We start from the raw sequence: 24,582 nt of genomic DNA, 5'->3' as shown, positions 1-24,582 counted from the left end.
GGGTACAAAACCTGGAAAAGGCGCTGTCCCTTTAAGGAGGAACTAGAAAACAAATTTTTCAAAGTCCCTAAACTAGACGCTTCCCTAGCTCAACTGTCTAGACAGTCTGACCTTTCCTTTGAGGATGCTGGGAATTTTAAAAGATTCACTAGACAGACGGGCAGAGACCTCCCTTCGCAGGGCCTGGGAGGCTAATGCGGCAGCCCTTGGGCCCGCCCTGGCCTCATCCTGCATTGCCAGAAATACGGATACCTGGCTATCCAGGATGTTGGAACATATCCCGCAGACTTCAAAGTTTAAGGATATCCGAGATTCCCTTAGAGTCATAGGTAGCGCTGTCGCTTATCTAGCAGACGCATCAATTGAGTCCGCTCGAGCCTCTGCTAAAACGGGCGCTCTTATTAACGCCTCAAGAAGGGCACTATGGCTCAAAACATGGGAAGGAGATTTGGCCTCCAAATCCCGTCTCTGTGCCCTGCCCTTTGAGGGATCCCTCCTCTTTGGGACAGGTTTAGACCAGGCTCTAACTAGGGCCTCAGAAAAGGGTAAACGGTTCCCTCCCAAACCTAAACAAAATAGGAGGAGATTTTTTCGAGGCCCCCAGAATAAAAACCGACCTTCAGACCGAAGAGCGGCCTTTAATAGGAGGTGGATCACAGGAAAGGATAAACCAAAAGGGGGAATCCTTTTCCCTGATCCTAAACCCGCTGGGAAAGACTCCAAGTGACTCGAGAGTCGGGGGAAGGCTCTCCCGATTTCTTCCAGCTTGGGAAAGCATAACACGGAGTCCTCATATTTTGCAGATAGTGAAGGAAGGCTACAGATTGGAATTCCGCCATCTTCCCCCACCAATTTTCCTCCTCACTCATTTACCCCAAAATCCCCTCAAAGCGGCAAGCCTTCTAGGGAATGTGTCAGACCTAGCACAACAGGGGGTCATAGTCCCAGTTCCGGTAGACCAACAGGGTCAGGGGGTGTACTCTCACATCTTCGTAGTACCAAAACCCTCGGGAAAATTCCGTCTAATCATCAACTTAAAACCCATGAATACTTATCTCCTCTACAAGAGGTTCCGCATGGAGAACATTTACAGTCTCAAAGGACTTCTTTTAGAAGGGGTATTTATGATAACCATAGACCTGAAGGACGCCTACCTCCATGTCCCCATTTACCAGGACCATCAAAGATTCCTGAGATTCGCCATTGTTTCCAACACTGGCAATTCACTGCTCTTCCTTTTGGGCTTGCCTCCAGCCCAAGAGTTTTCACGAAGGTGCTAGCAGAGGTGGTCGCCTTTCTACATCTGAAGGGCATCTCCCTTGTTCCCTACCTCGACGATCTGCTGCTGTTCAATCCCAGTCGAGCACTTCTTCTCACGGACCTGACCACCGTCCTGACTACACTGGAATCCTTAGGATGGATTATAAACAGAGAAAAATCTTCTCTCCTCCCAGAACAGAGAAAGATCTATCTGGGATTCTTAATAGATTCCTTAGAGAAAAAGCTTCTCCTACCAGTAGACAAGGTCCAGAGACTCATCTCAGTGGTCAGGTCTGTCAGGGGAACAGCAGATATTTCACTCGGGGAGATCATGAGATTGTTGGGACTTATGACCTCATGCATCCCAGCAGTTCCGTGGGCCCAGCTTCACTACAGGCCACTACAGGCCTTCCTCCTCTCCTCCTGGGACGGGAAGGAAACATCCCTAGACTCCAGGGTCTCCATTCCAGAGTCGGTAAAGAACACTCTAGAGTGGTGGCTCATTCCTCGGAACTTGGGAAGAGGCCTTCAGTGGAACCAGTCAAACCCCCTCAGGATAACCACGGATGCCAGCTCCTGGGGATGGGGAGCCCACATGGCGGGCCTACAGGCCCAGGGTTCCTGGGATCGACACCAAAGGGAGTCGTCTTCCAACCTCCGAGAATTATCAGCGGTCGGAAGAGCCTTGGAAGCGTTCGAGGAGAGAATCCTGAACCAGGAAATACAAATTCTCTCCGACAACGCGACCACGGTGGCGTTCCTGAACCATCAGGGAGGCACCAAGTCCCGTTCGCTCCTAAGGTTGTCCCTAGAAATTCTAGGCTGGGCAGAACAGAGGGTTCGCTCCCTGTCAGCAGTTCACATCAGGGGAGTCCTAAACCTAGAAGCGGACTTTCTAAGCCGCCAACCCATTCTCCAGGGAGAGTGGGAACTAAGTCAGGAGGTCTTCGATTGGGTATGTCATCATTTCGGCATCCCAGAAATAGACCTCTTTGCTCACAGGAGGAACAAGAAGATAGAAAGGTTCTTCTCCCTCTCCCGGGATCAGGGATCGGAAGGTGTGGACGCGTTGGCCCAGGCCTGGACATTTTACCTAGCCTATGCCTTTCCTCCTCTGAATCTGATCCCGAGGGTATTGCAAAAACTGAGTCGTTCACAAGGGAAGCTGATTCTGATCGCTCCCTGGTGGCCCAAAAGATCTTGGTTTCCAATGTTAGAACAGTGGTCAGTCCTTCCTCCCCTCCCTCTCCCGGTCCGGGTGGACCTTCTGCGGCAGGGGCCGATCTTTCATCCAGAGCCAGGCTTTTTCAGTCTGACGGCCTGGTACTTGAGAGGTGGAACCTGCAGCGGAAGGGTTGCTCAGAGAAGGTAATAGATACCCTCTTAGCGAGTCGTAAGGTAGTTACCAGGAAGATCTATGCCAAGACCTGGGGAGTGTTTTCACGCTGGTGCGCGGCAAGACAAGCTCCACTACCCGAAATATCCGTTTATCTTGGAGTTCCTTCAGAAAGGGGTAGATCTAGGTCTAGCTACGAGAACCCTAAGAGTACAGGTTGCCGCCTTGTCCTACTTTTTAGACAAGAGGCTGGCTCTGGATCCTCTTATTAAGAGGTTCCTGACGGCCAGGGATAGGTTGTCACCTATACAGATATCCAGAGTTCCCCCTTGGGACCTCTCCCTGGTGCTAGATCAGCTATCCAAACCTCCGTTTGAACCGATAGACAGCATTCCGGTTAGGCTGTTTAGTATTTAAATTCTCCTTTCTTTTGGCCATCACCACGGCCAAAAGAATAGGAGACATGCAAGCGCTCTCAATCAAAGAGCCTTATTTTCGTTTATTTGAAGACAGGGTAGTCCTAAGTCAGGATCCCCTGTACCTACCTAAGGTGGCAACGAAGTTTCATAGGTCACAAGAAATTATACTTCCTTCTTTTTGCGCAAAACCACAGAATGAAAGGGAACAAACCTTTCATTGTTTGGATGTAAGACGCTGTTTGTTAATTTATTTAGAAAGGGTGAGCGAGTTCAGACGCTCATCACACTTGCTAATCAATTTTTCAGGAAAGAAAAAGGGTTGCCAAGCATCTAGAGCCTCTATATCTAGATGGATAAGACAGGCAATTTCAGTAGCATACAGTAAGGCTGGCAAAACAGTACCTAAAGTCAAGGCACATTCCACGAGATCTATAGCAACCTCCTGGGCAGAGAGAGCAGGAGTTTCAGTGGAACAAATCTGTAGATCAGCAACGTGGTCAAGCCAGAATACCTTTCTAAAACACTACCGAGTGGAACTCCTGTCACCCCAAGACTTGACGTTTGGCAGAAGAGTCCTGCAGGCAGTGGTCCCGCCCTAAGGTAGGCCTGAGGGTTACTTGCTTATCTCTCAAGGTGCCGTCCTGGAAGACGACTCGAGAAAATACCAGTTACTCACCGGTAGCTGTTTTTCTATGAGTCTTACAGGACGGCAGGCCTATTTCCCACCCTGATGACTTTGTATGGTTTGTATTTTCATATACTGGTTCCCGTGCTCTTATGGTGGTTACTTTATCACTAACTGAGTTGCACGGGGAGGGGCGGGGTTTTTAAACCTCTTTTTGATTGTGTTTCCTGTCAGGTGAAGCCAGTCTACTCTCAAGGTGCCGTCCTGTAAGACTCATAGAAAAACAGCTACCGGTGAGTAACTGGTATTTTTTTTTGCAAATATTAAAGATTCTAACTACCAGCAAGAATGAGTCCTTACATTTAGAGAGCACGTGTCATTTTGAGATCCATCATGGCAGCACCCCTTAGCAGCATCCACTCACCTGCTGCTGCCACATCCCTCACCTTGTATCACTGTCGCATCACCCGCCGTCCAATTAAAGTGAATGGGACTGTCGGAGTCAACAGCGTGTTGGAGGAGGAGCTACTGTGGGACAGATGACAGTTGCTCCTTTAAAAATTATCATTTTTAAAGCGGTGTTCCGCCCCCAATTTTTTTAAAACCAGCAGCTACACATCCTGTAGCTGCTTGCTTTTAAAAAATGGGACACTTGCCTGTCCTGGAGTTCAGCTATGTCTGCAGCTGATGTTTCCATCAGCTGTTGAGCGCTGCCACTGCCATTATGGTTAAGGGTACCAGGCAGTGTAGCCTCTCGGCTTCACACAGGGAACCCTACTGCGCATGCACGAGGCCCGCTCCTTTCTTACAGGGCCGGGTGAGGGTGCCCCACACTGACGTCACGGACTGCGGCTCAGACTCCCGGAAGTGGGATATGAAACCTGCTCTAGTAGGAAATTTTGTCTTTTTTTCCAGAACATCATGTTTACTGCAGAGTGAAATAGAAGGTGCTTTTTAATAACCTATTGCATAATGTCTTGTCTATCATTTATTAACCACTTCCAGCCCTTAGGCTGTATATATTTGGCCTTGGGAGGAAGTGCTTACACCAGGATCATGGCTGCAGCTAGTGCTACCGACCTACACCCAGTAGGGAGGGAGAACACTTCAGATCCTATTCCAATCCCTCCCAGGTCACCTTGTTTTTTTACAAGACCAGGACTACTGCAGGGGAAGCTAATGGAGAGTGAATGAGATCAATGATCTGCTGCTGCTGCCCTGGTCTCCTCTAGGTCTAATGCACCTGGAAGTGCTCATATGAGTGCTTCTGGGTTCAGAGCTGCAAATACCTGTTGCATCAACAGGTAAACAGTTTGCTCAGCATCCCCTGATCTGCCCTGGCCCAGGAAGAGGAGACATTTGGGGTGTACCTGTCTTTTTTGTATGTAGTATCACATAGGGGGTTATTTTACTAAAGGCAAATCCATATTGCACTTGAAATTGCACTGGAAGTGCAGTCGCTGTAGATCCGAGGGGGGGGCATGCAAGGGAATAAAAAAAAAAAACACTGCATTTTAGCTTGCACATGATTGGATGATAAAATCAGCAGAGTTTCCCCTCATTTCAGATTTACAGCGACTGCACTTGTAGTGCGAAGTATATTTGCCTTTCGTAAATAACCCCCATAGTGTGCTTTTGTGATCGTATTGAAATGAAGTAAGATACATAATTGTGTAATGGACTGGTATGATGTATGTCTAATCAAAAGGAAGTGTCCTATAAAAGTGTCACCGCAACCCTTTTTTCTCTTTCTGTACCAAGTGACCCATTTGTGCTTCTTTGTTTCCCTGCAGCCTTTGGGAGGAGCTGCAGAAATTCTGTTGCCAGGGAGGGAAGTGTCAGTTCTACAATAGCGCAGATACAGACTGCTCCCTGCGGGTAAGTGTGCCCTACCAAGTTTTGCGGGCAATTTGTCGGGACAATGGCTGGTGTTGGCGCTTCAATCATCACGACGTTCTGGTGTCTGGATGATTGAAGCGCATTATTTTATTGGGAGCCCTGAGCGTGTCGCTTGCTACCGTTGCCTGCCACGAGATGCGGATTGTCACTTGCCACATCCACTGCCACCAGATGTGAATTGTCACTTGCCAGTGGCTGTGTCTCAGAGTGAAGGTGGGCGGTGAGAGATGTCAGAAAGCTGCTACACATCAGAATATGCAACCAAATTGATGTTGCGTTGCGGCCATCTTGGTACACCCATATGCAGTAAACCTAGAGTTGGAAGTCGGCAAGCGGACATCTTTATACACCCACCCTGAGTCTTGCTTATCAGTTATTTTTAACAGTAAACTCTGCTTATATACTGAAATATAAGTTGGGTTTACTGTTAAAAATGGCAGAAAAGAGACTCGGGTGAGTGTATAACAATGTCTGCTTCCCGACTTCTAACTCTAGGCTTACTGCATGCGGGTGTACCAAGATGGCCGCGATGCAACGTCACTTCAGTTGCATTTTCAGATGGGGAGCGGCTTCCTGACAGATCACCTGGCCTGACCGGAACAGCGGCATGATTGCTCACTCGCCTGCTCCAGTCACCTGCCGACTCACACGCTCCTTATTTTCTTGGGGGGGGGGGGGGGGGGAGAAATTGCCCTGTTGTGTTGTGCCCCCCCCCCCGGATCCTCCCCTAGAAGGACACTGACGGAGCTTTTGACTCTTGCGTACTCTGTTGAAAACACCATTTTAGTTTTGTCTGGCTTTAAGACACTCCCTAGTACACACGTTGACATTCTAAGTAAAAAGTACTTACTGATAACTTGTTAAATTAACATTTTTGTGTTCCTCATTCTTTATGCAGGTCCAAGAAGCCATGCATGATGTATACAGCACAGGGCTGAACATTTACAATCTGTATGAGGAATGTGCTGGAGGAGCCCCTGGCGATGTCCGGTATGTAGTTTTATGTATTGGTGTTTCCCCAAAGTGAGACCTTTGTGAAACTCGTACGTACTATTCTGTGTAGTACAGTGAGGGAATGACGTTCTGTGCATACTCTGTCATAGTGGGTTGGGAATCACAGTGGTCAGTGAAATTCTTGAGTAGGTAGACCTCTCGCCCCCCCCTTCCATTCTCCAAGGTAGGCTATGTGGTCAAAGTGTGTGGACACCTTTCCGTTATTTTTAAGATGGGGGGGAGCGCATCTTTACGCTTTTCAGAATTATAAAAAAAAAAAAATCTGTATTCCTGAATTCACATGTACTATTATTATTATTATTATTATTATTATTATTATTATTATTATTATTATTATTATTATTTCTCCCACAAATGGAGCTTTATTTTGGTGGTACTTGATCACCTCCTGCGTGCTGGGTTTTACTTTTTTTTTTTCGCTAGAAACAAAGAACGACCGTCAATATTTACATTTTTGCTCTAAGACATCCAATAAAAAAAAATCTGACTTCATCAATTTAGACCAATACGTATTCTGCTGCATATTTTTGCTTACAATTCCAATAAGTGTATATTGATTTGTATAAAGGTTATAGCTTCTACAAACTAGGGTTGTCCAGATACCGATACTAGTATCGGGACCGATACCGAGTATTTGCGGGAGTACTCGTACTCGCGCAAATGCTCCCGATACCTAAATAGAATACTTTTTTTGTATTTATCAACATGTTCTATGAAAATTCTTTGAGTTTTTTACTACTGCGTGACAAGCAAATAAAACATTTTTATTCATTTTTACTCATTTTTATTCTTTTATAATGTCTTGAGTTAGAGTTCTTCATAATTCTAAAGAAAATATCCTTAGTCTGTATTGTGGTTTGAAAACTGTCACATGACATTTAAAAAAAGTATCGGTATTCGGTATCGGCGACTACATGAAAAAAAGTATCGGTACTTGTACTCGGTCCTAAAAAAGTGGTATCGGGACAACCCTACTACAAACTATGGAATATTTCTATATTTTTTTTTTTTTTCTAGTAATGGCGGCTTATAGTGGGACCAGACTTGTATTGGGGCAGACAAATCGAACACCTAACCGCTCCTCCCCCTATTTTTTTATTTTTTTGGACCAGTGACCTTATTAGTCGTCAGTGCTAAAAATATGCACTGACAGGGAAGGAGTTAACATTAGGGGCGATCAAAGGGTTAACTCATAGTAATAATAATTGTACATCATGGACTAAGGATGGTAGCCTTAGATTGTCCATTGTTACTGACAAGGGACCTGTATGTGCGGGTGATGGACATCAAGGTCCAAAACCAACCAGGGCTAAAAGCATAGCAATCCTGGGAACTGAGGTGGTACGCTCAAAGGCAGTTAGATGGAACGCCAGTGGGAAAAGGATGTCCCTGAGGGGTGCTCCAACATAAGTTATGTGGCATGATGTAGCCATATCAAGACCTGTAACAGTGAAAGTGCTAGTGAGTGACTGAAAATGATATGTGGGTAACGCATAATAGTCAATATTGGGGAGGTGCTTTTACTAGTGGAAGACATGGATCAGTGTTTCTGCTTTACAGAAACTTGGGATCCATGTCTTCTGTACTGACAGAATGACAATCTGCCTTGTTTAAATGGGCAGACTGGCATTCTGTCGGCGTACTGAACGATCAGCTGGTGCACTTGCGTCCTCACACCCAGAGGTGCAGAATCGCGTAATTCTGTGCGGCCGCCCTGTAGCCGTAAATCTGGTATGGTGCAGTTGGGAAGTGGCTATAGTAACCTGCGTCTTGCATGCACATGTTTGGATAAACTGACTTCTATTTCCAATTTTAGGGCTGACGACTTTTTTTTTTTTTTTTTATTCCACAGGGATGAGGGCGATCACATTGCTGTGACTTTCCCAGGGATGCTGTCACCAAAGATGCATGCTCACTTCAGCAAGGTAACTCTGTTCTATTGTCGCTCTTCTTTCTCCCCTCGATATTGACATAAACGTACTACTCAGCAGAGGCAACCTTGCGGGCTTGTGGAATGCTTAGAGAGACCTTTGTGATTGTAAAGATCGATCATTCCTGCATGTCTGGCTGGCCTCTAATTTCCGTGGGTGACCTTTTATGCGCAGATTGACTTGTGAAAATGAAAGCAGTGCTAAATGAACAAATCATTATGACCTGGGGAGGGAAATAAAGAAAAATGGTTAACATTAGAGAACCTCAAAAATACTCAAGCAGCAAAAAATGAAAGGTACAGTGCTTTCAAAAAGTATTCATGCCCCACGAAATTTTCCACATGTCATGTTATAACCAAAAACATAAATGTATTTTTTTTTAGATGGACCAACACAAAGTGGCACATAATTGTGAAAAGAAAATAACTTTTTTTTTTTTTTTTTTTTTTTTTAAATGGCGTGCATTGGTGTTCAGCCCCCCTGATTCAATACTTTGTAGAACATCTTTTTGCTGCAAGTCTTTTTGGGTATGTCTCTACCAGCTTTGCACATCTAGAAAGTGCTATCAACAATGTCTGTCTTCTTGCCACTCTTCCATAAAGGCCAGATTAGTAGAATGTACAACTAATAGTTGTCCTGCAGACAGATTCTCCCACCTGAGCTGTGGATCTCTGCGGCTCCTCTTGGCTGCTTCTCTGATTAATGCTCTCCTTGCCCAGCCTATCGGTTTAGGTGGACGGCCATGTCTTGGTAGGTTTGCAGTTGTGCCATAATCTTTCCATTTTCAGATGATGGATTGAACAGTGCTGCCTGAGATGTTCAAGGCTTGGGATTTATTACTATATATATATATATATATATATATATATATATATATATATATATATATATATATATACACACACATACACATACATTATATATATTTTTTTTTTTAACCTAAATCTGCTTTTAAACTTCACAACTATATCCCTGACCTGTCTGGTGTGTTCCTTGGCCTTCGTCATGCTGTTCACTATTGTTCTATTGTTCTTTGAGGGCTGCACAGACCAGCTATTTTTAAACTGAGATTAAATTACACACAGGTGGGCTCTATTTACTAATTGGGTGACTTCTGAAGGCAACTGGTACCACTAGATTTTAGTTGGGGGGGGGGGGGTCATTATAAAGGGGGCTGAAAACAAATACACGCCATACTTTTCAAATCTTTATAAAAAAAAGTTGACTATCTTTTTCCTTCCACTACACAATTATGTGCCACTTTGTGTTGGTCTATCGCATAAAATCCCAATAAAATACATTTACGTTTTTGGTTGTAACATCCCTTTGTAAAGCGGAACTCCACCCTAAGGGCAAGAATTGCAACTTTGGGGGGGGGGGTAAGCGGGTACCTGTTCCAACTTTTGCCCCAACCACCTAGGCAATCGGTGCAATAGTTCATGATGCCGCAAGCTGGGTGCCCGAAGTTAAGATGCTGGTGCCAGGGACTCGAAGGTTGGTTAAGAAATAGCCTGGGTAAGAAAGGTGCTGTATTGTGAGACAGGTGAGTAGCTGTTAAGTCGGTAGCTATAGGCTGGAAGATGTCTGCTAAAGCTGGCCATACATTGATTCAAACTCCAGACAGTTTAGGAGGGACCGACTGAATTTTGATTGGCGTGTGGCAAGCAGCGAGAGAATTGAGTGTTTAACAATGGCTTGTTGTAAATTTTTCTTGCTTGACGGCTACAGCCAGTCAGCTTTGAATGCAATGTCACGGCAGGAGGGGGCTCCTCCAATCGCCTTGTTTGTGTGGATCAGTTGTTTCCAACTTTTTAACCAAAGGACCGGTCGTCATCTGAGTGTGGCCAGCAGAAATGGAAAATGTCCTGACATTAGTGGAAGTAAACCATGCCCCTTGAGCGGGGGGGGGGGGGGTGAAAAATGCCCCATTGTTGGTGTCAGTGGGAGGAATAATACCACATTGATGCCAGTGGGAGGAAAAGTACCCCATTGTTGGTATTGGTGGGAATAACTGTAACGGAATGGCCTGTGACACCCAGAGACTTTTGAAGGATGCAGGGTACTCCTGTGCCAGCTTTACCAAAGCTGACTCTTGGGTCATCCTATGTCCCTTAGGGGGCATAGGATGACTGAGAACTGAAATCTCGGATTACATGAGATGGGACGTTAATAATAATTCATGTATTACAGGAGACCTTGAAATATTACAGGTTATTTATTCTGACCCCCAACAGGTCAATAAGAATGTCTCCATTAAATGTGTAACATAGACTGTTGAGATGCTAAATAAGTCTGCTACTGTGGTGATGTGAATTGGAGCTTGGTAGCCAGTCTGGCTGCCTATTATGGGATGTTTAAGTGTCTTGCTGTGATTACTGTCTGTTGTCCATTGTGTTAATTAGGTCTGCTCCTAAGATCTTTCATTGTGTATGCTAATGACACTGTTTTGTGTGAAGATACTATTGATAGATGTGGAATGTGACTTGTCAGCTGTAGTAATTAACTCCTCGATGCGGTGCCAGAATGTCTGTCTGGGATGTGGATTGAGGGGGGAACTAGTTAAGGGCCCATTGTGTGATGTTTTGGGTGGAGAGTTTCATTGTCCCTGTAGCACGCTTGTAACTGTATATAACAAGCTGAGTGTACCATTAAAGTATTCATTCGTTTGAACCAGAGAGAACAGAGATTGTGTCTCGTCTTTCTGGGGAATGGAATGGGTCCTGTCTGCTGGATTGTCGGATAAGTTGTCGTGGGGCAATGGAATATCGTAAACGATGTTAACCCCTGACCGTTACAATAACCATGGCCAATTGTTGGTGTCAGTGGACTAAAATGCCAGATTGTTGGTGTCAGTGGGAGAAAAGTGCCTTATGGGCCTCATAAAGCCAAGCAAAGGGCCACAGATTGGAAACCACTGGTGTAGATTGATCGTATGTAACGATGCATCAAGAAATCTTAACATTCCCCATTTGTTTTTCTGAATGACAAAATGTGATCTCTAATTGCCATTTATGATTTTGAATATTATGGGCAGCAAAATGCATCTGTTTTCTCTAAATGATTGTATTGTGGTTCTAATGCGAACATGTTTTGTTTGAGCAGAAGTTGCTTTTTATATCTGGCCTCAATAAACCTGTGAGCTTGGACCCTCCCTGTATGAACAGTACAGCTTCCAGCACCTTCTTGAATGACCAATATGTGAGGAAGGCATTGCATATATCTCCTAATGTCAATAAATGGGAGGTCTGCAGGTAAGCAGCTTTAATACACATCGAATACCATTATGTCTTGTTCAATTACTATTCTACACTGTAGTCCAAAGCAATACAGCTTTGTTGAGATTGATTGGATGGTGAAGGAGCAGCAGCTTATGAGGTCGCTGTGCGCTCCTCCATTTTAGGCTCTGTTTGTCAGATTTTCAGCACTGTATATGGCACTAAAGCCTGATTGGGTAACAGTATTGTCCTTTCCTTTCTAAATACTGTTCTAGAAGGTAATACAGAAAACTAATACAAGGGTGCACTTGCTAACCGCGCTATAGCCAAATGACGGCTACAGCGTGGATGACCTCCTGTGATCGTGACGGTGCGCTCTGTGTATTTGGGATCACAGCTCAAGAGCCAATCGTGACGCTTTACTACATGATCAGCTATGTTCAATCGCAGCTGATTATGATGTAAACAAGACGGTTATCGTCGTGCCTTTCCCTACGCTGACAGCCTGAGGAGAGCTGCTAACCCTGATCAAGGCACTAATTATCCGTGTCCTGATTATCAGTGCAGTTCCAACAGTGCCCACCAGTGCTGCCCATCAGTGTAGCCTCATCAGTGCACATCAGCGAAGGAGAAAAAATGCCTGTTTGTGAAATTTTCTAACCATGTTTTTTTTTTTTTCTTGTTGGGTTGGGTGGAGAGGTGACTAAATGCCACCAAAAGAAGGCTCTAGTTATGTGAAAAAAATGTCATGTGGGTACAATGTTGCATGACCGCGCAATTGTCATTCAAAGTGCGACAGTGCTGAAAGCTGGCCTGGGCAGGAAGGTGGTGAAAATGCCCTGTATTGAAGTGGTTAAGTACCTTTTTAAGGTTGAATACCTGCAACAAGCATGCTTTTAAATGAATGACCATGGCTGCTTATTTCTTTACACCAAGTGAAAGTCCCTTTTTTTTTTTTTTTTTTTTTTTCTGAAGCTGAACTCCAGGCAAATGGCTAAATACACAGTACAATGCAAGGTGATTCTTAATGGGTAGTTGGTCCTTTTACATTATCGGACGCACTAGGGAGCTTCACACTTTTAAGGTATCATGCACACTAGTTTCTTCAAACAGTTTAGGAGAGTTTGGCCATTTTTTTTTTCATTAGTTTCAGCCCTTGAAATAAAGCTGAAGCGCTAAACGTGCTTAGTGTTCATAAAGCGTTCATCTTTATTTGTGGTCAAAATTGCCCCTCATAAACTGCTAAACATCATCCATGTGTGCATGGACACATAGGATGGCAATAGGGAAGTTTAAGTGCAGGAAAATGCCCAAACTCACAAAAATTGTGTGTGTGTGTGTGTGTGTGTTTTTTTTTTTTTTTTTTTAAACAGCAGTGTGCATGAGGCCCAACTATAGTTTTCCCCAAACTTTGCATAGTGCAAGTGCCTGGGTTTCAAGGGCTTCTGACATTTCCTGCAGCGGTTTGGTCAACATTTTTGGTGCTGGTCAATGGCGAGAACTTTCCAACCTACATCTTTAGGGGGTTTTGGTTGTTTGTGGATGGGCAGGACAAGTGTGGCAAATTATTGTTTGTTTAACCACTTCAGCCCCGGACCATTTTGCTGGTCAATGACTAGGCCACTTTTTGCGATTCAGCACTGCTTCGCTTTAACTGGCAATTGCGCGAACGTGCGACGTTGCTCCCAAATAAAATTGGCGTGTTTTTTTTTTTTTCACAAATGGAGCTTTCTTTTGGTGGTATTTGATCACCTCTGCGAGTTATTTTTTATTTTTTTTGCGCTATAAACAAAAATAGAGCGACAATTTTGAAAAAAAATGAATATTAACTTTTTTTGCTATAATAAATATCTCCCAAAAATATATAAACGTTTTTTTTTTCCCTCAGTTTAGGCCGATACAAAAAAAAAAAAGTGTATCGGCCTAAACTGAGGGGAAAAAAACGTTTATATATTTTTGGGGGATATTTATTATAGCAAAAAGTAAAAAATATTCATTTTTTCAAAATTGTCGCTCTATTTTTGTTTATAGCGCAAAAAAAAAAATTATTAATTGGTTTGCGCAAAAGTTATAGCGTCTACAAAATAGGGGATATTTTTTTTTTTTTATTATGGCTTTTTTTTTTTTTACTAGTAATGGCGGCGATCTGCGATTTTTATCGGTACTGCGACCTTATGGCGGACACTTTGGACACTTTTGACACATTTTTGGGACCAGTGGCATTTTTTATAGCGCTCAGCGGTATAAAAATGCATTGGTACTGTAAAAATGTCACTGGTAGGTAAGGAGTTAATTATGTTCCCTGGGTGTGTTCTAACTGAAGGGGGGGGATGGGACTGACTAGGGGAAATGACAGATCGCTGTTCATACATTGTATGAGCATGCGATCAGTCACTTCTCCCCCTGACAGGACTGGGAGCTGTGTGTTTACACACACAGCTCCAGGTTCACGCTCTGTAATGAGTGATCGCGCCCGCCAGGCACGCACGCTGTACCAGGGGCGAGCCCCTAGTGGCTGAAATGCAAAATCACGTAATATTACTTGATTTTGCGCAGCCGAGCCGACCTGCCACCGTAAAACTGCGGCGGCTGGTCGGCAAGCGGTTAAAGATATAACGCCAAATAAAAGGTGCTGTAAAACCTTCCAGTCCCCGGGCTGAACATTTATCTGTCGGCAGTGTCCTGAGGTTCTGGTATGGATTCATTTTCATCTGCCAGGTTTGAAGGTATCAGCCCATGAGGTTCAGTAGGGGGTTCACTCTCTCTGTTGGGTATTTTTGTATTTGTCATATTCTGGGGAATGCAACCAAAGAGCTGGAAAGCACAAGGTGGATGGGAGCACCCAAAACCCCCACATGGACAGGAACAAGGTTGGGCATTATGGCAAAGCGATTTGCTATGTTTAGGTATCTGAGACCTGAAAGATGTTGGACCGACTCAAGCCACCAAACGATGATAATGAAAATATCACTTTTGGGTGGACTGAACCTATAATTGGTTACTTTACAATAATATGGTGACTCCATTTTGCTTGTAGGTGCCCTTAATTATCATAATAATAAAAAAATGTACATGGTGAATATGACACTAATCACATACAAGTAATTTATAATGCAATTTGTTTGATACAATACATTTTATTTTCAGCTTTGATGTTTACCGAGACTATGGTCGGGTATATGAGAGCATGAAGGAGCACTACTTGAAGCTGCTTGGCGTTATGGTGAGATGCATTCAGCCTTTTTATATAACGTATTTATCGGGGTATAGCGCCCACCACTAAAGTTGCCCCGAATTCCTGTGGAAAAAAGTTTTTTTTGTACTTAGTTTTGGTGTCTTGCGCAGCGTCCATCGGCGGCCTCGTCGGGTCCGGTGTCCTTCTGCGGCGTCCTCCCCGCTCGTTTCCCGCGCCGAGTTTGAATACTGCGCCGACATATACAGAGCGCAGTACACGTGTATCGTCGGGCAGGCTCGGCAACTCTCGCGCTGACGTCCTGAGACTGCCCGACAATACACGAGTGTACTGCGCTCGGTATATGTCGGCGCAGTATTCAAACTCGGCACGGGTATCGGCGTATACTGCGCACCCACGATTTTGCCCTGATTTTCAGGGCAAAAAAGTGCGCGGTATACGCCGATAAATACGGTATTCGTTATTATGAACGCAATGTCATTAGGAACGTACTGCTGAGCTGGACACGCATACAAACTTTTTTTTTTTTTTTCCCTTCTTAGAAATACAGAATCCTGGTCTATAATGGAGATGTAGACATGGCCTGCAACTTCTTGGGTGACCAGTGGTTTGTTGATTCCCTACAACAGAAGGTAGATCCTGTGTGTTTTATCTTTTTACAGTTGATTTATGGCAACATGCATGAAATGGGATCTATTTTTACCATACCATACGTGTGTGGGTTTTTTTTTTTGTTTTTTTTTTTGTCCATTCAGTCCTGAGAAAGTACAGCTCTGCTACACATCACAGCCTGTACAAGGGCAGGATACCAAATGTTTCTCTGCTGCAGTTACTTGCAGGTCTTGTCCCTTCCTCAGCCCATGGCTAGACAATGAAAAAAGAGGCAGAATACTGCTGAGCTCATCTCACTTTGTTCTCTCCTCCTATCAACCCTTGTTGGCACTCGAGCAATGAAGCAGAACAAATTTTCTACGTTTTCTGTTTTTTTTTTAATTTATTTTTTTTACCCTTATTCCATACCTGGAAGCCTTGTTCTGGTAAATCAGTTGGAAATTGGGAAGCATCAAGAGATCACAAATGGGTATAATTAATTCTTCCAGGGTGGGATAGTGGCCTATCGGCAGACACTGACGGTTTTTGTCTTGAAGGGGCAGGTTGACTGTCTCCAGGGTAAATTTACCCCCCCCCCCCCCCCCCCCCCCAAGTCACCTGTTGGTAAATGACAGCTCAGCTCTGCTTAAAGCGGTGTTTCACCCTAAAAACAAATTTCTAGCATGCCATCAAGCATACTAGTGCGATCTACAGTACGCCTTTCTTTTATTTTTTTTTTGGCGCCGTATTTACGGTTTACCGCCTTAGTGAAGTTTCAGACTCCACGTGGGGAGTGGGCGTTCCTATGCACAGGGAAGATGATTGACGGCCGGCTATGGCGCGTCACGCTGCCCGAAGATGGCCGAAATAGGATTTGCATCTTCACGGCGCTATACGGCGCCTGCGCACAGACATCGGAGCTGACTGCGCAGGCGCCGTGAAGAGGCAAGTCCTATTTCAGCTATCTTCGGGCAGCGTGACGCGCCATAGCCGGCCGTCAATCATCTTCCCTGTGCATAGGAACGCCCATTCCCTGCGGGGAGTCTGAAACTTCACTACGGCGGTAAACCGTAAGTACGGCGCCAAAAAATAAAAAAGGCGTACTGTAGATCGCGCTAGTATGCTTGATGGCATGCTAGAAAAAAAAAAGTTTTTTTTAGGGTGAACCCCGCTTTAATTCTCCAAGATCAGGTTATTTTAGTTTTTTTTTTTTTTTTTTTTTTCTTCTGCTTTTTCTTCTGCTTGTTGATGATTTTCTGAATTTGCTTTTACGATCAGTTGCTGGTACAGCGCCGCCCGTGGCTTATCAATGATGGAGCCCAGCAGCAAATTGGTGGATTTGTAAAGGAATTTTCCAACCTGACCTTCCTTACAATAAAGGTGAGACTTATAGATATTTTGCTGATAAGTTGCAACTTAAAGTGGAGTTCCACCCATAAATATAACATTACATCAGTAGTTTTAAAAAAAATGTCATTAGTCCTTTAAGAAAAACATTTTTTTTTTTAGATGCCTTCAAAGTGTTGTTGCTAGGCAGAATAGTTAATCTTCCCTCTTCCTGCACCTAGGTGCTTAATGCTTCCTAACCTACACCGCACAGACTCCTGGGAATGTAGTGGGTGCAACTTTCCAGGAGTCTGTGCACTCCCCAGTCTCGAAGAATCATGTGACTTGGACAGTACAGGTGCTGAAACCTGATCTGAAACCTATTACACTGCTTGTGCAGCACTGAGCATGTGTGAGATCTGCAAGGCTGAAATCCAGGAAGTCATACAGTCTGGCTTCATGATGCCCACACTTAAGATGGCCCCAGTCAATTTCTATTTTATAAAGTGTCTAAATGCTGTAACAACCTAACAAAACGGACCTTAGTTTACAGACTAACTTTACTAGAATACATTAAGCTTGTGTATTACAGGGGTATTTATATTTAGAAAGTGAAATTGTGGCCGGAACTCCGCTTTAAAACAATACATATCCTATGATGGTGTACAGCACTTCCTTCTTAAAACAGAAGGATTATATACACATTGTCAGTTTCATGAACATGTCAAAAGATGAGGGGGTTAATTCTCCATTTAAAGACCTAGCGTAGTCATACACACCATTCCTTTATATCCCATTGGCTAACTGTGCACTCAGGACCCCTCAGTGACTGATACAGCCTGAAATAAGAGATTTGGTCAGTAGTTTCAGGTTTGTTGGCCTTTTGTCAGTAGATGGAGGTAGGTTAACCTGTGTGTGTTTTTTTTTTTATATATGTATGTATGTATGTATGTATGTATGTATATATGTATATATGTATATATGTATATATGTATGTGTATGCAAAAATGCCCTTAGAGGGAGGTGGATAAACTTTTATATATATATATTTTTTTTTTCTTTTTTTTAACATGCATTAATAATTGGTTTATTCAGCATGAAATGGAGCTTGCTTTATGTAGCATGAGGCTGTATATTTTGCAATATTGTCATTCAATGAATCCAGCCTGAGATAACATTGCACTGCATTGATGCATTCACACAATTTCACAGTAACCATGAGATAAAACAAAACAAAGTTCAGGAATATTCCTTTATCCCATTGTTTTGCAAATCTATGTACACTACAAACTGTATGATTGAATCGGTTGTGCTATTGCTTTTTTACTAACCTGACAGCTTATTCTAAATAGTTTTATTTTCAAACAAAATGAAGGTTTTTTAACTACCAGCAAGAAATAGTCCTTACATTTTAAAGAGCACCTGTCATTTCAGATCCATCATAGCAGCGCCTGTTTGTGGGCATCCACTCACCTGCTGCCACCACATCCCTCACCTTGTTACTGCCGCATCACCAGCTGTCTCATTAAAGTGAATGGGACTGTCGGTGAGTCAACAGCAGGTCAGAGGAGGAGCTGCTGTGGCACTGATATGACGGTTGCTCTGTGAAAAATTATGATTTTTAAATCAAGCCTAAAAATTTTACTAGTGATTTCAATTGACTTGATTCAAATCAAATTTACCCTGCCTTAGAGTATGGTAACATTTTAGGAAAGTAATGTTATCCTCTTCAGTGTTGACGTGGAAAGTGTTATTTGGTATTGTGTGCGTCACTGAAATTCATTGTCGGCAGAAATGATGGGTAAAATGGGTCAATCCAAGACCACCTTTTCTGAACCAGGAATAATACACAATTTCTGGGCACACTGAACAGCTAGTCGGCTGTATGTGTTAGCAGGCATGCCTTGGCAGTAGCCCCAGATTTAAAGTTGGAGCAACACACCAGTCACTAGGGCCTGACTCGCACCTATGGCATTTTGCAGATTTGCACTACAGAATGTGTTCCATAGGAAGCCATGTTTAAATGGACTGCAATGCAAATCTGCAAAACAAAAAATACCTAGGTGTGAATCGGGCCTTGGACTCAAGCCTGATGCACACGGGTCGAATATCAGCCAGTTCAAAAGAAACTGACCAACATTTGGCCTGTGTTTACATTAGCCTGTCAGAAACCAGCTCAACAGGCATGTTGGAAAAAAAATGGCATCCGAACAGCTTTTTGCTGCCAGTGCTGACTAGTGTGTTCTGGTGGGGGGGGCAGAACCCCCCCTCCCTTATCAGAACACAATAGGTTAGTTGCTTGGCTTGGGTAGGTTGCTTGGCTTGGGTAGGCTGCTTGGCTTGGGTAGGCTGCTTGGCTTGGGTAGGCTGCTTGGCTTGGGTAGGCTGCTTGGCTTGGGTAGGCTGCTTGGGTTGGGTAGGCTGCTTGGCTTGGGTAGGCTGCTTGGCTTGGGTAGGCTGCTTGGCTTGGGTAGGCTGCTTGGCTTGGGTAGGCTGCTTGGCTTGGGTAGGCTGCTTGGCTTGGGTAGGCTGCTTGGCTTGGGTAGGCTGCTTGGCTTGGGTAGGCTGCTTGGCTTGGGTAGGCTGCTTGGCTTGGGTAGGCTGCTTGGCTTGGGTAGGCTGCTTGGCTTGGGTAGGCTGCTTGGCTTGGGTAGGCTGCTTGGCTTGGGTAGGCTGCTTGGCTTGGGTAGGCTGCTTGGCTTGGGTAGGCTGCTTGGCTTGGGTAGGCTGCTTGGCTTGGCTAGGCTAGGCTGGTGGCTTGGGTAGGCTAGTGGCTTGGGTAGGCTAGGCTGGTGGCTTGGCTTGGGTAGGTTACCTAGGTCGGGTATGGTAGGTTTGTTAGTACAGCAAGCTTGTCCTGAGCTTTGTGTGTGTGTGTGTGTGTGTGTGTGTGTGTGTGTGTGTGTGTGTGTCCCCCGGTTTGGCCAACTGGGCTGAACAAAAAAGCTTGGTATGTACCAGGCTTCACTCAAGGCAGCTGTGAACCCTCATGAAGGGGCAGACAAGCTTCAGCACTGTTGGCACTAAAGTATTGCCTTTCTGGTTGACCTGGAATTTGTCCCATCGATGGGTTTGGGGGGGCTGCTGATGGTGTAATCACTGCGAAAAGGTATTGGCAACACACATGATGGTTTAGGTGTCCTATTTAAGGGTGTGTGTATACATATGCAGTCAGTTATTTTTGTGTTTTTAATAAAGAAGCTTTGTAGGGCCAAACTGAGACGTGAATATAGTATTTCTGTTGATCAAATGAGGTGGAAAATTAAAAAGAAAATCCACTGCACTCCACTAGCATATACATGTGATAGTATAGTGGCAGCACAGATCTGATATAACCTTATGTTGTGCTAATTGTATAATGTTCCTTTCTGTGAAGGTTCTCATTTATCCAGATGTTTTTTTGTATCCTCCAATTACATTGACGCTGTTCTCTTCCCGCAGGGAGCTGGACATATGGTACCGACTGACAAGCCCAGCCCGGCCTTTATCGTGTTCAGTCGTTACATCAACAATGAGCCTTTTTAAATCTGAATGGGATATCTTCTTCTTCTCTGCAATATTTAGCAACTGAGCGCCACAAACATCAGGACTGATTTGACTGTTCTTTTAAAGTCTGCTCTACTATAAAGCCCCAATCAGTGGGTTTGTTTGATTTCTTTTTCTGTGCTGTTAATGTATCGGTTTGTATTTGCAATACTATGATTGCTGGCACATGCATGTCCCCCTAATCCGCACAGTGCAACTTTCTTTTTTTATTGCATGTGTTTTTTGGGGAGATTCACCCTATTTTTGTTCTGATTACTATTTCCATTGGGACAAAAGTTGTGTAAATCAAACATTTTACAGTAACCGATCAGAAGATGACGGGGAAGTCTTCCAGTAGTGACACTCGGCGTAGGATGGAAATGGGGAAATCTCTCATATATGCCACAACCGCACCCCCCCCCCCCCAAAAAAAAAAACCTGATTGGAGTTTAATCATTCCTTACTCTGTTCAAAACAAAAAAAAGAAAAGGTTTTGAATTGAGATGCACATACACCTCACCCCTATTTATGTGATGATCTCAGGGTGTTTCTAGATATAGCACTGTAGACTAACTTCTACCTACTGCTCTTTAAAATGTTGCGTGGATCTTATAAGAGCGGTTGCAGCAGTTGGCCACTTCCTTCTTTTTTTTTTTTTTGCATTTTTGTCAGATGAGCTGCTAGAAACAAACCTTATTTGACCTTTAAGTGTTACCCAAGTTTAATGTTGGTTAAATTAACCCTTTCAGGGTAAAAACACAGAATTGTGCCCTGCAAGAGAAGAGTTTATTACTATTTTTTTTTTTTTTAGTGGCCTATCCTCCCCTCTCTGTTCTGCTCTCCCTGGAAGTTCTTGATGCCTGTGTCACCCGCCGTGTGCTAGTACCTTCCTCCGACCCACTACAAGACTCCAGCAGTGACCTAGAGGGTCAGGATGGCGCTCCAGCATGGGGTAGAGCAGTGTTTCTCAACTCCAGTCCTCAAAGCACGCCAACAGGTCATGTTTTCAGGCTTTCTATTGTTTTGCAGAGGTGATTTGATCCGTTTCACTGCCTTAGTAATTACCATAGCTGTTTCATCTGAGGGAAATCCTGAAAACATGACCTGTTGGTGCGCCTTGAGGACTGGAGTTGAGAAACACTGCGGTAGAGGACACATTATCTAATGCTCCCAAAAATTGTCGACTACTGATGGAGGCTGCAGTGCCAGAACAGAGAGGAGGAACACAAGCTGCTGGCGTGTCGACTAGAACATCTTCTTTTGCAGGACACAGTAGTTAGATTTTTTTTTCCCCTGACCAGGTCACTTTAAATGTGCACGTATTCATTTTATTTGGGTGTTATGTTGATTGGGGGTTTTTTTTATATAAATTACTTGATCATGGCTGGCAAATTTAAATAAAAATCTTTTTTTTTTATTTTTTTTATTTCATTTGTATTTTAAACTGCAACAAGAGACTAAATGCATAAGACTGTGGTGCTTCCTTTTATTAAAGATTGGAGGAAAAAAAAAAGATAGAAAATCACTAACATGTGACTGATAAGCGTCCCTATAAAAACCCAACTGAAGCCTTTGATGCTGTACAGTGATCAGGACGCGGAGGTGACAAGGTTGGTCATTTTACAACTATTGAGTAATATGATTTTCTTGTACATCCTAGGACACAGTATTGTCCTCCATTACAATAGGGTTATGCTGCTACCTTTAGGTGACTAGACATGGCAAATGAATCACACCCCGTTAAGCAAGGCTTCCATTTTTACAGCCTGTCATTCTTTTTACTTTTTTTTTTTTCTTTTCTCTTTATTCCATCTCAACCAGGACTTTGTTTCCTTTCTTTGTGTCCTATGCCTTAAGCCTCGTACACATGATGCGATTGTTGGAAGGTGCTTGTCTGTTGGCCTAAAATCTGACCGTTGGTACGCTCCTTCAGACAATTGGTGTCCAACAAATGTTGAATAAAATGCTAGTTAATTTGCAGTGGAAAACGGTCTGTCCGATGGTCAGTCACACAAAAGTTGAAAGTACGCATGCTCGGAATCAATGCTCACCGAACACAAAATTGGCAGAAGGGTGTCGCTCGAGCTGAAATTCCTCATTGTACGTCACTGTTTGTTGCCCGACAATTGTGCTTGGTTGGCCAACAGTCTGATCGTGTGTACCAGGCTTTAGACAAGGTGGCGCGCGCGCGCGCTCAAGTCTCTTCACACCTTTTGGATGTGGTTTGTGCGATCAAGTGTTGCCTAATGTCTATTACTGCATTTCATCCGTCTGTTTTCTGTGCTTTCTGAAGCCCAGGGAAGGGTTACACGGCTTCCATATCTACCATTTCTCGATGGTCTTCAGTGCATACTTTTAGGCTGGATTCTCACCTATGCATTTTTAGTGCATTTTGCAGATTTGCACTACAGTCCATTTAACATGGTTTCCTATGGAACGCGTTCTGTAGTGCAAATCTGCAAAAAGCACTCCATTCACACAAATGCGTTTTTTGATGCATTTTGCAGAAATGCAAGGACATTTTTTTTAACATGGTTTCCTATGGAACATGTTCAAATTAATGCTTTTTTTGTGCCTCTGTGTTTTTGGAAAGGGTCTGACTTTTTTTCCAGCAAAAGGCAGTGTTTTTCATGGAATAGAATTCAATGCATCTGAAACGCAAGTACCGCGTTTTTGCATTTTTTTTTTCTAACCTGTTTATAGATGGTTGTTAAAGTGTAAAAAAAAAAAAAAAGAAAATCGCAAATTGTGGTAACGCATGTGGATAAACACAGCAAGCACCACAAAAATGCTCAAAAGCAACATGCATAGGTGTGAATTAAGCCTTACAACGTTTTACCTGCAGAGCAAATGAGGATGCTCCTTTTTGGTTGGTGTATTTTGGCAGACTGCTGTGTGAGGTTTCTAACCTGTTCTGTTTGGGGTCTGCTGGCTTGTTGCTGTGTTGCCCTCCTCTTAAGGCCGGATTCACACCTATGTGAATTGAGTGCGGCTTAAACCGCATCCAATACGCAGAACATTTCTAAATACATTGTTTTCAATGAGGCTGGTTCACATATGTGCAATGCATTCGCACTGCGCATTGCAGAAAAAACGTGTGTGTATTTTAGGCATTGCGGTGCGGCTCAGGTGCAAATTCAGGCCCATTATCTTCTATGGGTACGCAGCTGATTCGCAGATGTGTTCATTTCTCTTCAGGATTTGTCTCATTCAGCTGAATGCACTTCCCCCTCCCCTCTCCCAGGTCTCCAAATTTGCAGCTTATCTGCAGCTAAAACGCAATGGATCTGCTAAACACTTCTCTTATCTCTCTGCAGATATAAGAGAGCTGAAATTTTGCATCGCACTAGTTTGAATCCAGCCTCAGTGCATAAGGACATGCCTAGCATAATGGAGAGGAACATTCCCTGTCATGTATGATGAAGGAAAAAAAATTCTATATATATAGATTTTTTTTTTTTTTTTTTTGGTTTACCTGTTTATGCCTTGCGTGGGAACATGTAGCACAAATATAAAGTAGGTATTTGCCCAATTTGGAAGCAAAAGTTACATTTTTAGATGGGGTAGGGTTTCGGTTCTGGAAGGGGGAACTGGAAAAGCGGAAGTTCCCTTTTTGGATGGAACGCCGCTTTAATGAAAGCTACAGAAATTAAAGTATTAAAGGATTATTGAGATAACATTAGCATGTAAAAATTGTTTATATGAACCTAACCACAAAAAAAATCCAACATAAACGTTATCTGGTTAAAATACCAGCAACACACAAGTATCTATCCAGCAAAAGTCATTTATTATTGCAGAGGTTATCATTCCGAAAAACAACAACTCATGTAAAGGACATTACCATCACTAAGAAAAAGTAAACTACTGTGATTGGTAAAACAATGTGTAGAAAACAGATGCCGCAGAAAATTCTAGAAGAGTCTAGTTGATAAAGATGTGAGAGTTCGCGTCACAGATGGTCATGTCCTAGAAGGGCTCATTATTGATGAACTTATGGAATAATATTAAAGCTTCTTTGGGTTTGTCTGTTGCTACCATATGGCCAGCTCCCTACAAAAAAACAAAACAAAATGGAAATCATTAATAGTCAGTGATAATTTAGAGCAATATAGCTGGATTCAGGTACACGTGCTACGCCACCGTAAGTTAGAGAGGCAAGTGCTGTATTCACAAAGCACTTGCGTCCTAAGTTACGGCGGCGTAGCGTAAATGTGCCGGCGTAAGCGCGCCTAATTCAAATTGTGA

General features: G+C 43.6%; 2 protein-coding genes across 3 annotated transcripts in view; one reads left to right on the top strand and one right to left on the bottom strand.

Annotated features, from left to right (window-relative positions):
- Positions 1–21,223, top strand: part of LOC120918573 (lysosomal protective protein-like) — a 43,924-nt gene extending 22,701 nt beyond the window's left edge. The window contains exons 8-15 of the mRNA XM_040330228.1: positions 5,434–5,518; positions 6,438–6,529; positions 8,406–8,478; positions 11,587–11,735; positions 14,847–14,922; positions 15,435–15,524; positions 16,762–16,863; positions 20,251–21,223. Coding sequence (XP_040186162.1) covers positions 5,434–5,518; positions 6,438–6,529; positions 8,406–8,478; positions 11,587–11,735; positions 14,847–14,922; positions 15,435–15,524; positions 16,762–16,863; positions 20,251–20,334 — 751 coding nt within the window. The 3' untranslated portion in view covers positions 20,335–21,223. The remainder of the gene's footprint in view (positions 1–5,433; positions 5,519–6,437; positions 6,530–8,405; positions 8,479–11,586; positions 11,736–14,846; positions 14,923–15,434; positions 15,525–16,761; positions 16,864–20,250) is intronic.
- Positions 21,224–24,105: 2,882 nt separating this feature from the next.
- Positions 24,106–24,582, bottom strand: part of LOC120918572 (lysosomal protective protein-like) — a 53,341-nt gene continuing 52,864 nt past the window's right edge. For both annotated transcript variants that reach the window (XM_040330227.1, XM_040330225.1), the window contains one exon: positions 24,106–24,387. In XM_040330227.1, coding sequence (XP_040186161.1) covers positions 24,304–24,387 — 84 coding nt within the window. In that variant the 3' untranslated portion in view covers positions 24,106–24,303. The remainder of the gene's footprint in view (positions 24,388–24,582) is intronic.

Source organism: Rana temporaria, chromosome 12, assembly GCF_905171775.1.
Source record: "Rana temporaria chromosome 12, aRanTem1.1, whole genome shotgun sequence".
NCBI classification, from domain to species: domain Eukaryota; kingdom Metazoa; phylum Chordata; class Amphibia; order Anura; family Ranidae; genus Rana; species Rana temporaria.
The sequence above is the reverse complement of the archived record's forward strand: the minus strand, read 5'-3'. Positions and strand labels throughout refer to the sequence as shown.